We start from the raw sequence: 16,722 nt of genomic DNA on the forward strand, positions 1-16,722 counted from the left end.
GATAGGGGTCAGGCTATGGGTAGGGGGAGGGTCAGGGATAGGCTGTGGTGGGAGGAGGGTAAGGGTTAGGCTGCGGTGGGGGAGGGTAAGGGTTAGGCTGCGGTGGGGGAGGGTAAGGGTTAGGCTGCGGTGGGGGAGGGTAAGGGTTAGGCTGCGGTAGGGGAGGGTAAGGGTTAGGCTGTGGGGGGGGGGGGAATAGAGTAAGGCTGCGGTGGGGGGAGGGTCAGGGTTAGGCTGCGGTGGGGGGAGGGTAAGGGTTAGGCTGCGGTGGGGGGAGGGTAAGGGTTAGGCTGCGGTGGGGGAGGGTCAGGGTTAGGCTGCAGGAGGGGAGGGTCAGGGTTAGGCTGCAGGAGGGGAGGGTCAGGGTTAGGCTGCAGGAGGGGAGGGTCAGGGTTAGGCTAGAGTGGTGGGAGGCGGGTTAGGGATAGGCTGCAGTGGGGGGGGAGGGGTCAGGGTCAGGCTATGGGTAGGGGGAGGGTCAGGGATACGCTGTGGTGGGAGGAGGGTTAGGGATAGGCTGCGGTGGGAGGAGGGTCAGGGTTAGGCTGCCCCTCCCCCCCATACATGTGACGAGGGGAAAGCGAGAGAGCAGTTGAGGTAACGGACAGGTGGAGTAATCCCCCCCCCCCCCCCCGCCCCCTTGTAATATTCTAATTTTCTGAGATTTTTTATTTGGGGTTTTCTTAAACTGTAAGCCACAATCATCAAAATTATAACAAATAAAGGCTTGAAATATCTCACTTTGCATGTAATGAGTCTATATAATATATTAGTTTCACCTTTTAAGTTGAATTACTGAAATAAATGAACTTTTGCACCATATTCTAATTTTCTGAGTTTCACTTGTATAATAGATTATGGGGTCTATGTACTAAGCCTTGGAGAGAGGAGAGAGATAAAGCGGACGGAGATAATGGGGGATATTCAATTAGCAGCGATAACGGACTTTTCCCGCGAAACGCAATTACAGCCTATTCAATTTTCCGGGAAAATTTATCGGTGATAGTTTTTTCACTAATTTCACTTCACCTACTCTGAGCAAGTGAAAAGTTGGGAAAAGTCACTATTTTAAGGTAAAAATGTTTGGATATGGGCCCTCATTCCGAGTTGTTCGCTCGTTATTTTTTTTCGCTACGGAGCGATTAGTCGCAAACTGCGCATGCGCAATGTTCGCAGTGCGCCTGCGCCAAGTAAATTTGCACAAAAGTTTGGTATTTTACTCACGGCGTAACAAGGTTTTTTCATCGTTCTGCTGATCGTAGTGTGATTGACAGGAAGTGGGTGTTTCTGGGCGGAAACTGGCCGTTTTGTGGGAGTGTGCGGAAAAACGCTGGCGTTTCAGGGAAAAACGCGGGAGTGTCTGAAGAAACGGGGGAGTGTCTGGGCGAACGCTGGGTGTGTTTGTGACGTCAAATCAGGAACGAAAAGGACTGAACTGATCGCAGTGTAGGAGTAAGTCTGGAGCTACTCAGAAACTGCTAAGAAATTTCTATTCGCAATTCTGCTAATCTTTCGTTCGCAATTCTGCTAAGCTAAGATTCACTCCCAGAGGGCGGCGGCTTAGCGTGTGCAATGCTGCTAAAAGCAGCTAACGAGCGAACAACTTGGAATGAGGGCCATGGTACAGAACTCCTGGGACACCCCCCTTAATGACTAATTAGGCACGTTGAGGCTTTTAATTATTTTTAATTGGCCAATAATTACGTAATTTTTGGGGTGAAAAAGTACAAAGTGATGGAAATTGGGGTTCAAGGTATGGGACAGGTATATTGGGGTGCTTTATGAGTGGGACAGGTGTTTTTAGGCTTGCAGATGGGAGTAATCGGTCTGTTTCGACTTTTTTTTTTAAAGTACCCTAAAAAGACCCAAATATATACTTATACCCATTTTCATGTACCCCAAATTTAATGAGAGCATTTATTTTGCTCAAAAAACAACAACTTGCTTTCTATCATTTTTTTGCATTTTTAAAAATGCATATAACAGCCATTTCACACAATTTAAGTCCCCAAAAACTCTCTAATGTGATCTCTAATCCACTTCTTTTCTGTTCTCCTATATTAGTTTAGCATTTTTTGGGGTACAGGCTGATTTCCCCATTTTCACCTGCACTTTTCACTGCAAGAATTTTCACGTGAAACCCGTTTGGAATTAAATAGGTCGAAAATTTTCGGGCAAAATATTGCAGCGAATTTGCGGATCATTGAATACCCTAGAATTTATCAGTCAACCATCTCCTGACTGTCGTTTTTCAAACACCACCTGTAAAATGACAGTTAGTAGCTGATTGGCTGGTACTTAGTATCTCTGTCCATATTATCTCTCTCCAAGGGTTAGCACGTAGACCCATATATATTGTATATACATATATACGGTATGCCGGCGGTCCTGTGACTGCTGCTGGAATCCCATCACCACTCGGGAAACTGGCGCCAGAAGACCGTCAGCTGTCATCCCAAAGGTAAGTATCGGGATCACTATTATGGCCCTCGTACACAGGTCCGACTTGTCTAAAGGATAAGTCTGACCAGATTTCCTTTGAAGTTCCCCGGCAGGGCTTCATATGATTTGGCACCTGATGTATCATTTTTTACATGCGATAAATCGCATGCCATTTATCGCATGTAAAAGGACTCCCGGGGAGCTACCGGCGAGGAACAGGCTGCGGTAGCGGCAAGAGGCAGATTTCAAAACTCCTATTCAAATGAATGGGCGGCCGCTGATTGGCTGAGAGAGCTCTCTCAGCCAATAAGCGGACATCAGCGGCTGCCCATTCATTTGATTAGGACTTTTGAAATCTGCTGCCTCCTGCCGCTACCGCAGCCTCTCTCTCCGGTGGAGGAGGATTTGGGGGGGTCACAAAAGCAGGGAGAGTGGTTCTCCTGCCCGGCGTTTCCCCACTCTGCAGACTATAGATGTGTGCCAGCAGTGCGGCCCGCTGGCACACACCTACGGCCCTGATCAGATGCAATACATCGCGGGTGCTAAAAAGCACCCGCGATGTGTCACCAATGCATCCGATTCTGATAGGTCATAGGTGATGCACATATAATCTCAAGGCTCCGATCTGATGCGCACGGGAACGCGCATCGGATCGGATGTCGAACACATCCGATTTGGCCTGTTTTCATCCGATATATCAGCCCGATCTGTCAGATTCGGATGAAAACAGTTCAAATCGGACCTGTGTATGGGGGCCTTTAGGGTTAGTGCCCGGGGGAGTTTAGGGTTAGGCACAAGGGTGGGTTAGGGTTAGGCACGAGGGGGTGCTAGCCCTAGCCGCCACCCTCCGAGGGTCAGCCCTACCAGCCACCCCCCGGGAGGTCAGAGTAGGGGGTAAAAATACTAAACCCCTACTACATTGGGATCTTCAGTGTCGGCACCGGTCATCTGACCGCCGGCATCCCGACGAGTGGTATATCATTCCGATCCCATATATACAAGTAACTGTTAGCTCATTTGTTTAGCTGTTTTTTTCATGGGCCTCCCCACCCATCATGCCGTGTGACATGCACAATGGGAAGCCCTTACCAGGCGCACAGCCCACTTCCTGATTACATGACACTGCCAGTGATAAGGAAGAGGTCCCGCACACACATACAGTTCTGTAAGAGCTGGAACATAAACACATGGAGAGGAATGTGCACTGAGAGGAGAGATCACATTCCAGACTATAAATACTCTGTATTCTCCTTTAGAATGCAGCACAACCAGCAGCATACTGTATATACCAGTATCAGAAAGGCTGTGACCAAAAGAACTTGTACTAAACATCTCACAGGTTATATACAAGTCAAAGGACAATAAGAACTAGAATGACAGCACAAGACACAAATCAGATATTACATTTACAAGCCAACATATACCTGAAGTAAAGGCGGGCTCTAATACACTAAATTAATAACCGGTTTCCTTGGAGACTGCACTAATAGCAATACCAAAATAACAATGTGAAAGCCATTTAATTAAGTGTACGAATCAGGTAGGGCGCTATCTGTACCGTACTAGGTGATGTGCACAATGGACTGTTACTGTACATCAGTTGGCCCCTTCGGATACTGGATGTGGAGTCTTCTCAGATCACGGTAATGAGCCAACATTTAAAGGCGCTGACACATGGTGGTGGCAGACATTTTGTTGGAGGAACAAATACTGAGAATACAACCCATTACTTCACCAGGAAGTGACATCACGAGTTCCTGGTTACAGGCGGATTGATTGGTTGATCTGGAATAATTGGTTCTGCCCCCAAAATGACAGCATGCAATACGCATTCTGCAGGAATGTTTGTGCCGCGCTGGCAGAGGACATGGAGACGGATTACTGTGATTCCTACCTCTCGCTGTTCTTCTTTCCACTGGAAGTGCTGCTGGTGGATCCAGCGCGGTTCCGACTGCTTTTGGCATCACCGCCGATTTCCCTTCGGCCGCCCGGAGAGATGCGTTCTGTAGAGTTGGTTCGTTTGACGTTGCTAGAGACAAAGATGACATCATTCACATGAAGGTTAATGAGGAAGGGTATTTATGTATGTATAACTAAAAGGCGAAATGTTCTGCAGACATTAGAAAGGCGGTACGTCAGCACTATGGGGGTCATTCAGAGTTGTTCGCTAGCTGTTTTCGGTCGCAGCGCAGCATTCAGGGAAAAAAGCGGCACTTCTGCGCATGTGTATGCGGCGCAATGTGCATGCGCGACGTACTTTCACAACGGCCGATGGTTTTTTACACAAGGTCTAGCGAAACTTTTCAGTCGCACTGCTGGCCGCAGAATGATTGACATTAAGTGGGCGTTTCTGGGTGTCAACTAACCGTTTTCAGGGAGTGTTCGAAAAAACACAGGCGTGCCAGGAAAAACGCAGGCGTGGCTGGGCGAACGCAGGGAGTGTTCATGACGTCAAAACAGGAACTGAATAGTCTGAAGTGATCGCAAGCGCTGAGTAGGTCTGGAGCTACTCTGAAACTGCACACTTTTTTTTTGTAGCCGCTCTGCGATCCTTTCGTTTGCACTTCTGCTAAGCTAAAATACACTCCCAGTGGGCGGCGGCATAGCGTTTGCACGGCTGCTAAAAACTGCTAGCGAGCGAACAACTCGGAATGACCACCTATGTCTTTCAATGTCCTTCATAAGGCACAGTGCCCCACCCTTACCCCTCTGAATGGGGTTCTAACTGCCTAAGCATAAGGAAAGTAACCTATTGAATCTTCTACAAATGAAAATGCCCCAATGAAACAGACAGACAAACTATTTAACATTCAGGCCGTGATGGCGAGACGCTCGGTAAGAGTAAGGAAGGTTTACAAGTAGTAAATAGGGGTTTAAGAAAATGGCGTCACGTAGGGTATGATTCAGACGCAGTCACAGAGCAACTATTGTACACAAATCAGTCAATGTTTCCTTATTGCGCATGCATCTGAGCCGCAGTGCACCTGTGCAGTGAGTGAATTGCGATTGTGGTAGCACCAAGGAATTTGTCGCAAAGTGAGTGATGGGAAGACAGCGTTTGGGGGTGGTAACGGGGAGTGGTCAGGTAAACGCAGGCGCGTCATGACCTTTCAGATGGCGTTTTCTGGGCGTGCATAGATTAGCAGTTGCGATCTTACTTGCTACTGGAGAGCCCTCTGCGTCCCGGGAGAGGAGCTCAGCCTGCGCGTCTACAGAGGCGCTCAGACTCTGCCACATGAGCCGATATGCGACGATGGTACCGATGTTACAGGAATTATACGCTATTGGGCGGAAGTGATGCGACAGTAGTAGGCGTCCCTATGCTCAGGTTAGTTTCAGTCCATATTAGCGTATAGTCAAAATTGCGTACGGCAAGAGATATCAACAGCAAGAACCGCCACATATGAATCAGGCGCATTGTGCAATACTGACACAAACCTGCTATGTTTTAATGAGACTCAATAAACGTCATTCAGGAAAGACTAAGGGGGTAATTTAGAGTTGATCGCAGCAGCAAATTTGTTAGCAGTTGGGCAAAACCATGTGCACTGCAGGTGGGGCAGATGTAATATGTGCAGAGAGAGTTAGATTTGGGTGTGTTATATTGTTTCTGTGCAGGGTAAATAATGGCTGCTTTATTTTTACACTGCAATTCAGATTTCAGTTTGAACACATCCCACCCAAATCTAACACTCTCTGCACATGTTACATCTATCTCCCCCCCCCCCTGCAGTGCACATGGTTTTGCCCAACTGCTAACAAATTTACTGCTGCAATCAACTCTGAATTACCCCCTAAGTTCTTGATTGAGAAGTGGCTGTTGGGGTTCATCCATCTGAGACTTTACGGGAAAGCTGCTATACAGCCCTTCCACGGCGTACATCCGCACGTATAAATGTGCCAGGACTGAGACGATCGCTGTCAGTATCCGTATACACTGTCATAGCATTAGGATGCGTCTTTAGATGCCACCATGGCAGGTGTATTTACGCCAGCGCTTTTCCGAGACATTTGATACCGCGCGTCTGAATTGCAACAGCGCCTTTGTGTGTACACCGTAAAAAGTTTTTCGGGTTTTCGCACAAGTGCAGGCGCAAAAAGGAATCATAGAATCGGCAAGATCGGCATTCCATGATAATCTGGCCCGCAGCATTTTCTAAATTAACTATGTATATATAACTCAGCCGCGAGTTTACCTGTCACCTAGAGACGAGTGGGTGGGGAATATACTGAGAGCTAAACGAATATTCAAGAGGCCAATTCGTTCACAAAGATGTGAGGCCCTTCTGTCTGTAGGTGACCCTCTGCCGCTACTGGGCGATGCTTCTTACTGTATTTTGGAGAGGGCTGGGATTAGAAATCACCTATCACCCCACAGAACACCCCGCGGCGGCAGCTTTCACCTGAACCGCGGTTATGTTCCAGTGACGATGGTATTTTTCCAAAATGAGGAAAACGGACAAAATGTTACAACTTTATGGAAACTAAATCTCTTAATTAATTTCTAAAATTGTACAATGCAACAAAGTAACTGGCTTCTAAGAACTATCCATTCAGAATGTCTACAGGAAAAAAGAATAATAATTTAAAACAATATAGTAAAAAGAGAAACCATTTACCTTCCGGTGGCTTTAGTTAATTTACATGTATTGAAGAGACGCATAGACTTGCTACAGCCAGAACGATGCAGGGAGGAAGCAGAGTGTAATGAGTGATACAACAGTGCAGCAGGTACAAGGGAGACAAGGAACACACAGAGAGAGGCACATACAGCGGATATAGAGGGTCATTCAGACCTGATCGCAGCAGCAAATTTGATAGCAGTTGGGCAAAACCATGTGCACTGCAGGTGGGGCAGATATAACATGTGCAGAGAGAGTTAGATTTGGGTGTGGTGTGTTCAAACTGAAATCTAAATTGCAGTGTAAAAATAAAGCAGCCGGTATTTACCCCGCACAGAAACAAAATAACCCACCCAAATCTAACTCTCTCTGCACATGTTACATCTGTTCCACCTGCAGTGCACATGGTTTTGCCCAACTGCTTACAAATTTGCTGCTGCGATCAACTCTGATTTAGGCCCATAATCGCTGGTCTGGAAGGTCTGTCTGAAGGCGGGATTATCACCGCCATAGAGAGATCGTTATAGTGGTGACGCTCCCATGACTACAAATTAGTGGGGTCCCATTTATGTATTCAGCATTTATGATGGAACTAAAAACTATAGCCATAGGTAAAAGTGCCAAATGAAATTTTTTTTACATTACAGAGATAGATAGATAGATAGATAGATAGATAGATAGATAGATAGATAGATAGATAGATAGATAGATAGATAGATAGATAGATAGATAGATAGATAGATATTCAGAAATACATACTTTGGTTAAGAACAGGCCAGACTAGAGTAACAATTAAGATTTATTTGCAATCCACCTTAAAGTTTAATATGAAGTCAGATGACTTCTGTACTAGGATTTAATATTTGGCCTAGCCTAAAATTCGGATTTTGTGCATGTCTGAGTTTGGCGCTTCTCCTTTTCCTTCCGGAGGAAACAATCACATCTCACTCTTACAGAGAGGATAATGGGGGTAATTCAGATCTGATCGTTGCTCTGCGTTTACGCACAGCGGGTGATAAGATCCGAACTGCGCATGAACCACAATGCGCAGGCGCGACATACAGCTGCAAAGCGGATCGCCGGTCAGCGACGGGTTTGTGCGAAGGATCCATTCACGCGGGCGTTCACAAGGAGATTGACAGGAAGAGGACGTTTGCGGGTGGCAACTGACAGTTTTCAGGGAGTGTTTGGAAAAACGCAGGCGGGCTCAAGCGTTTGCAGGGGCGGGTGTCCGACGTCAAATCCGGCCCCGAACAACCTGAAGTAATCGCAGCGGCTGAGTAAGTCCTGGGCTGCGCAGAGACTGTACAAAATCTGTTTGTGCAGCTCTGCTACACATGCGATCGCACACTTGCACAGCGAAAATATATTCCCCCTATGGGCGGCGACTATCTGCCCAGCGATCAGATCTGAATTACCCCCATTGTCCCAGAAACATGGTTACCCGTCACACCCTTCGCTACGATGGTCGGAGAAACACTATAGGGATCAATGATGTGAATTCCGTCTCCCCTGTGTTCATCAGCCAAAAAATAAGTGGAAGCGATGTCTGTACCGATAGAAATACACATCACGTGCAGAGAACTAGACTGCGCCCTCGCTACATATACATAAGAAGAAACAAATCTCCAATTTTGTAACATACAGAAACGAAATAATGGACTAAGAACATCTGGATGCCTGCCAGGGGCAGATCACGCTAACTAGACCAGAACACGGTCACACCACGTGTAATGTGGGAGTGCAAGACTGAGCATTGCATGAAGAGCTGAAAACCTGCCTGGAGCCCAGGGTCTCCCATATTGCGGGTTCGGAGCTCTTACCTTTTGGATGCTAGCGGAACAATATCTTTCCTGGTCCCTGAAGGAGATGGGAGAGAGCTGCTGGGTTTCTTTGGTAAGATGGTTTCATTGTTAACAGCCGGTCTCAGCGGCAACGTCTGGACCAAGGGTCTGGCTGCAAGACATAAAGCAAACCGTTACTATATTTAATGAATTTCATGCTTTTCTTCCAGGCAGAATGAGAGACGTGTTGTCGGTAAAAGTCTGGTTCTAGTTCCTATTACAACTATTGCAGAGTTTATTATAATTGTTCAGGTAAACAGTGTTTGGAACTGCGGAGTGTGCGTCGGCATTACATTTTATCTTTCTTTGTATAGCATCTGTGTTGTACGTACAGTTGTTTAATAAGAAGAAACCGCTGGAACAACCATTTTTGATCTAGAAAAGTACCCGCCACATTCTGTAAATAGGTGGACATAATGTAAATAAAATAATATAACGCCTAAGCGCGTTTAATAAAGATGGCAATCACACGCTCACACAAACATTTTAATGGTTATAAACTGGGCTGATGGGAGGGGCAGAGGGGAGGAGCCTGCCGCACCCATCTTAGAATTTCAAGTGCACCATCTCCATGATCTCCATCTATACCCCAATGTACTCAGCATCCCAGTGTCCCCTACGGATGATAGAGAAAGTTTTGTATTTAAAGGTGAATTACCCCCTAGATCAGCGGTGTGTGACCCGTGAGCGGGACGGCCAATCACAAGCCACAGTCCATAGAGGACAGCTGGTGATTAATTCCCTCTGCCCGCACTCCTTTGCCCACCTCAGAAGAATAAAGGTTTGATCTGCTGCCCGTCGCCTCCTAACCAACTTGTGTAGTAACGTGTGCATGGCTATCGCGGATATACGGATCTATTTACCAATCTGTTGAGGTCTGTGCCATCTCCAACATACGTGCGACGCCCGTCCAACGGCTTCCACGGCAGAAAGCGATGGCACAGACCATAGTCAGAGTACAAGTCTGTGCGGTGAAGGTGTATGTATATACAGCGCAGTGGAGGCGGGACTGAGCGGGGGTGGGACACAGCGGCGTGCGGACAGAGGCGACAGTACACAAACAATGAGCAGAACAAGAAAACAGCGACTTACCGTACAAGACAATGTAGGAAAAGTACATGGTATATAAACATTGCTGTATCAGCGGTCATAACACTCAAGTAAGCAGCAGGGTGGCAGAAACCGAGGGTTCCGGTGCCTTTGTGGGGAGTATGAAGTAGAGGATAATATAAGTAAGGGAAGACAACGCACATGAGGGTAGAAGGGTCCTGCCCATGAGAGATTACATTCTACAGGGGAGGGGAAGACAGGGTAGACAGGGAGAATGGGACAGAGGGTTAGGATAAAAGATGGCTGGGTTTGGTGAAGACGTGGGTCTTGAGAGAGCGTTGTATGACTTTATATGTAATAAAAGGCTGCGTCTTTCATGCACTACTTGTCTAGCTGAGCTAGTAAACCCTACTGAGGAACCAAGGCCAGGGGCAACCTATAAGGGCTGACACATGGGCCTACCAGCCAGCGGGAAAGGGCCGCATACCACCACGGTGTAAGTACTAATGAAGGTCTACTTTAGCTGGAGATACAATGAAACGCACCTTTGGTGGGTCCCTTCCGGCTCTGCATAGCATGCTGCTCTTCCGAGACATTCAGTCGCCTCACTACGTCGGCCAAGGCGGACTTCAGCAGCTGGATCTCATCCTCCTGTATCTGCACCCGCTGCTCCAGGGATGCGATGCGGTCGGTCACCTCCATGCTGCTCGAGGCCGAAGCGCTGTCATCTGAAACGTGAGCAGAGCGGCAGTCAGGACACCATGAGAGCAGAGAGGCTGCTCTCCCCGTCATCTCCTCCTGTGCCGATGACACTACGGAACTAGCCCCTAATCAGGCATAGCAGAAATATTATATGTATATATATATATATATATATATATATATATATATATATATATATATATATATATATATATATATATATATATATATATATATATATATACATACACACACACACACACATATACACAGGTTGGGTATCCCTTATCCAAATATTACGAAATACGGAATTTTTGGAGTGAGATAGTGGAACCTTTGTTTTCTGATGGCTCAATGTACACAAACTTTGTTTAATACAAAAAGTTATTAAAAATATTGTATAAAATGACCTTCAGGCTGTGTGTATAAGGTGTAGATGAAACATAAATGCATTCTGTGCTTAGACTTGGGTCCCATCACTATGATATCTCATTATGGTATGCAATTATTCCAAAATACGGAAACATCCCATATCCAAAATACCTCTGGTCCCAAGCATTTTAGATAAGGGATATTCAATCTGTATATATATTAGGGTGCATCAAACGCCCCATGAATTTTTAAAAGTAAGAAAAATGATTTGTCCCCATGCTACATTTTTTAGAATTGATAAGGATATATTGCATACAAATTTTGAAGAATCTGAGATGATATTTATGTGGCCCACCATGCCCCTGAAGATTAAAGATTTATTAAATTCTATTTTTCTATTTATTTTATTTCTATTTATTTCTATAAATTTCTATTTATTTGATCTGAAAAAGAAATAATGATTTGATTAATAATTTGTGATTTGGATGGGAACAGCCACGATAGGCCCATGAGGCTTCACGCTGTTCTCTTTCTTTATGTTCTTAAATCAATGTAAAGCTGGGTACACACTAATAGATATATCTGCAGATCAATTGATCTGCAGATATATCTATGGACGGATCGGGCAGTATATTGAGCATACACACTGCCCGATCCGTCGGGGACTGACGTCATGAACTGGGCGGGCGTGTATGTATCGACCAGTGTGTACAGGCCTTAAGACACGCATTCATGGCACACATAGAAAAGTTGGCTTCGTTTTGCTAAAGTTAGTTGTTTTATATAATACAATACAGTACACTACAATACAGACAATTTTTGGGTGTGGAGGTGGACCACCTAAGTAAAATCGTACATCAAAAAATAAGAATTTACTTACCGATAATTCTATTTCTCGGAGTCCGTAGTGGATGCTGGGGTTCCTGAAAGGACCATGGGGAATAGCGGCTCCGCAGGAGACAGGGCACAAAAAGTAAAGCTTTTGGATCCGGTGGTGTGCACTGGCTCCTCCCCCTATGACCCTCCTCCAAGCCTCAGTTAGGTACTGTGCCCGGACGAGCGTACACAATAAGGAAGGATTTATGAATCCCGGGTAAGACTCATACCAGCCACACCAATCACACTGTACAACCTGTGATCTGAACCCAGTTAACAGTATGATAACAGCGGAGCCTCTGAAAAGATGGCTCACAACAATAATAACCCGATTTTTGTAACTATGTACAAGTAATGCAGATAATCCGCACTTGGGATGGGCGCCCAGCATCCACTACGGACTCCGAGAAATAGAATTATCGGTAAGTAAATTCTTATTTTCTCTATCGTCCTAGTGGATGCTGGGGTTCCTGAAAGGACCATGGGGATAATACCAAAGCTCCCAAACGGGCGGGAGAGTGCGGATGACTCTGCAGCACCGAATGAGAGAACTCCAGGTCCTCCTTAGCCAGGGTATCAAATTTGTAGGATTTTACAAACGTGTTTGCCCCTGACTAAATAGCCGCTCGGCAAAGTTGTAAAGCCGAGACCCCTCGGGCAGCCGCCCAAGATGAGCCCACCTTCCTTGTGGAATGGGCATTTACATATTTTGGCTGTGGCAGGCCTGCCACAGAATGTGCAAGCTGAATTGTATTACACATCCAACTAGCAATAGTCTGCTTAGAAGCAAGAGCACCCAGTTTTTTGGGTGCATACAGGATAACAGCAAGTCAGTTTTCCTGACTCCAGCCGTCCTGGAAACATATTTTCAGGGCCCTGACAACATCTAGCAACTTGGAGTCCTCCAAGTCCCTAGTAGGTGCAAGGCACCACAATAAGCTGGTTCAGGTGAAACACTGACACCACCTTAGGGAGAGAACTGGGGACGAGTCCGCAGCTCTGCCCTGTCCGAATGGACAAACAGATATGGCTTTTTTGAGAAAAAAACACCAATTTGACACTCGCCTGGTCCAGGCCAGGGCCAAGAGCATGGTCACTTTTCATGTGAGATGCTTCAAATCCACAGATTTGACTGGTTTTAAACCAATGTGTTTTGAGGAATCCCAGAACTACGTTGAGATCCCACAGTGCCACTGGAGGCACAAAAGGGGGTTGTATATGCAATACTCCCTTGACAAACTTCTGGACTTCAGGAACTGAAGCCAATTCTTTCTGGAAGAAAAATCGACAGGGCCGAAATTTGAACCTTAATGGACCCCAATTTGAGGCCCATAGACACTCCTGTTTGCAAGAAATGCAGGAATCGACCGAGTTGAAATTTCTTCGTGGGGCCTTCCTGGCCTCACACCACGCAACATATTTTCGCCACATGTGGTGATAATGTTGTGCGGTCACCTCCTTTCTGGCTTTGACCAGGGTAGGAATGACCTCTTCCTGAATGCCTTTTCCCTTAGGATCCGGCGTTCCACCGCCATGCCGTCAAACGCAGCTGCGGTAAGTCTTGGAACAGACATGGTACTTGCTGAAACAAGTCCCTTCTTAGCGGCAGAGACCATAAGTCCTCTGTGAGCATCTCTTGAAGTTCCGGGTACCAAGTCCTTCTTGGCCAATCCGGAGCCATGAGTATAGTTCTTACTCCTCTACGTCTTATAATTCTCAGTACCTTAGGTATGAAAAGCAGAGGATGGAACACATACACCGACTGGTACACCCACGGTGTTACCAGAACGTCCACAGCTATTGCCTGAGGGTCTCTTAACCTGGCGCAATACCTGTCCCGTTTTTTGTTCAGACGGGACGCCATCATGTCCACCTTTGGTAATTCCCAACGGTTTACAATTATGTGGAAAACTTCCCCATGAAGTTCCCACTCTGCCGGGTGGAGGTCGTGCCTACTGAGGAAGTCTGCTTCCCAGTTTCCATTCCCGGAATGAAACACTGCTGACAGTGCTATCACATGATTTTCCGCCCAGCGAAAAGTCCTTGCAGTTTTTGCCACTGCCCTCCTGCTTCTTGTGCCGCCCTGTCTATTTACGTGGGCGACTGCCGTGATGTTTTATCCCACTGGATCAATACCGGCTGACCTTGAAGCAGAGGTCTTGCTAAGCTTAGAGCATTATAAATTTACCCTTAGCTATATTTATGTGGAGAAAAATCTCCAGACTTGATCACACTCCCTGGAAATTTTTTCCTTGTGTGACTGCTCCCCAGCCTCTCGGGCTGGCCTCCGTGGTCACCAACATCCAAAACTGAATGCCGAATCTGCGGCCCTCTAGAAGATGAGCACTCTGTAACCACCACAGGAGAGACACCCTTGTCCTTGGATATAGGGTTATCCGCTGATGCATCTGAAGATGCGATCCGGACCATTTGTCCAGCAGATCCCACTGAAAAGTTCTTGCATGAAATCTGCCGACTGGAATTGCTTCGAAGGAAGTCACCATTTTTTTTTACCATGGCCCTTGTGCAATGATGCACTGATTTTAGGAGGTTCCTGACTAGCTCGGATAACTCCCTGGCTTTCTCTTCCGGGAGAAACACCTTTTTCTGGACTGTGTCCAGAATCATCCCTAAGCACAGGAGACTTGTTGTCGGGATCAGCTGCGATTTTGGAATATTTAGAATCCACCCCTGCTGTTGTAACAGTATCCGAGATAGTGCTACTCCGACCTCCAACTGTTTCCTGGACTTTGCCCTTATCAGGAGATCGTCCAAGTAAGGGATAATTAAGACGCCTTTTCTTCGAAGAAGAACCATCATTTCGGCCATTACCTTGGTAAAGACCCGGGGTGCCGTAGACAATCCAAACGGCAGCGTCAGAAACTGATAGTGACAGTTCTGTACCACGAACCTGAGGTACCCTTAGTGATAAGTGCAAATTTGGGACATGGAGGTAAGCATCCCTTGGAACGCTTCTGTTCCTGGGAATGGGCTGCCTGCTGCAGTCTTCTTCCCTTTCCTCTATCCCTGGGCAGATATGACTCTTATAGGGACGAAAGGACTGAAGCTGAAAAGACGGTGTCTTTTTCTGCAGAGATGTGACTTAGGGTAAAAACGGTGGATTTTCCAGCAGTTGCCCTGGCCACCAGGTCCGATGGACCGACCCCAAATAACTCCTCTTCCTTTATACGGCAATACACCTTTGTGCCGTTTGGAATCTGCATCACCTGACCACTGTCGTGTCCATAAACATCTTCTGGCAGATATGGACATCGCACTTACTCTTGATGCCAGAGTGCAAATATCCCTCTGTGCATCTCGCATATATAGAAATACATCCTTTAAATGCTCTATAGTCAATAAAATACTGTCCCTGTCAAGGGTATCAATATTTTTAGTCAGGGAATCCGACCAAGCCACCCCAGCTCTGCACATCCAGGCTGAGGCGATCGCTGGTCGCAGTATAACACCAGTATGTGTGTATATACTTTTTATGATATTTTTCCAGCCTCCTGTCAGCTGGCTCCTTGAGGACGGCCCTATCTATAGACGGTACCGCCACTTGTTCTGATAAGCGTGTGAGCGCCTTATCCACCCTAAGGGGTGTTTCCCAACGCGCCCTAACTTCTGGCGGGAAAGGGTATACCGCCCATATTTTCTATCGGGGGGAACCCACGCATCATCACACACTTCATTTAATTTATCTGATTCAGGAAAAACTACGGTAGTTTTTTCACATCCCACATAATACCCTCTTTTGTGGTACTTGTAGTATCAGAAATATGTAACACCTCCTTCATTGCCCTTAACGTGTGGCCCTAATAAGGAATACGTTTGTTTATTCACCGTCGACACTGGATTCAGTGTCCGTGTCTGTGTCTGTGTCGACCGACTAAAGTAAACGGGCGTTTTAAAACCCCTGACGGTGTTTCTGAGACGTCTGGACCGGTACTAATTGTTTGTCGGCCGTCTCATGTCGTCAACCGACCTTGCAGCGTGTTGACATTATCACGTAATTCCCTAAATAAGCCATCCATTCCGGTGTCGACTCCCTAGAGAGTGACATCACCATTACAGGCAATTGCTCCGCCTCCTCACCAACATCGTCCTCATACATGTCGACACACACGTACCGACACACAGCACACACACAGGGAATGCTCTGATAGAGGACAGGACCCACTAGCCCTTTGGAGAGACAGAGGGAGAGTTTGCCAGCACACACCAAAAACGCTATAATTATATAGGGACAACCTTATATAAGTGTTTTCCCTTATAGCATCTTTTATATATTTCTAACGCCAAATTAGTGCCCCCCCTCTCTGTTTTAACCCTGTTTCTGTAGTGCAGTGCAGGGGAGAGCCTGGGAGCCTTCCCTCCAGCCTTTCTGTGAGGGAAAATGGCGCGGTGTGCTGAGGAGATAGGCCCCGCCCCTTTTTCGGCGGCCTCGTCTCCCGCTCTTAACGGATTCTGGCAGGGGTTAAATATCTCCATATAGCCCCCGGAGGCTATATGTGAGGTATTTTTAGCCAAAAAAGGTTTTCATTTGCCTCCCAGGGCGCCCCCCTCCCAGCGCCCTGCACCCTCAGTGACTGCCGTGTGAAGTGTGCTGAGAGGAAAATGGCGCACAGCTGCAGTGCTGTGCGCTACCTTAAGAAGACTGAGGAGTCTTCTGCCGCCGATTCTGGACCTCTTCTCGTTTCAGCATCTGCAAGGGGGCCGGCGGCGAGGCTCCGGTGACCATCCAGGCTGTACCTGTGATCGTCCCTCTGGAGCTAATGTCCAGTAGCCAAGAAGCCAATCCATCCTGCACG

The 16,722-nt window shown here is 46.8% G+C and overlaps 1 protein-coding gene across 5 annotated transcripts in view; it reads right to left on the reverse strand.

The window, feature by feature from the left end:
• Window positions 1-16,722, reverse strand: part of EML1 (EMAP like 1) — a 151,136-nt gene that overhangs the window by 50,591 nt on the left and 83,823 nt on the right. For 3 of the 5 annotated variants that reach the window (XM_063948362.1, XM_063948361.1, XM_063948365.1), the window contains exons 2-5: window positions 10,504-10,686; window positions 8,888-9,020; window positions 7,062-7,112; window positions 4,337-4,471 (exon numbers count right to left, since the gene is read on the reverse strand). In XM_063948362.1, coding sequence (XP_063804432.1) covers window positions 4,337-4,471; window positions 7,062-7,112; window positions 8,888-9,020; window positions 10,504-10,686 — 502 coding nt within the window. The remainder of the gene's footprint in view (window positions 1-4,336; window positions 4,472-7,061; window positions 7,113-8,887; window positions 9,021-10,503; window positions 10,687-16,722) is intronic. The other 2 variants (XM_063948364.1, XM_063948363.1) reach the window with 1 other exon arrangement.

This window comes from Pseudophryne corroboree, chromosome 12 (assembly GCF_028390025.1).
Source record: "Pseudophryne corroboree isolate aPseCor3 chromosome 12, aPseCor3.hap2, whole genome shotgun sequence".
NCBI lineage: Eukaryota > Metazoa > Chordata > Amphibia > Anura > Myobatrachidae > Pseudophryne > Pseudophryne corroboree.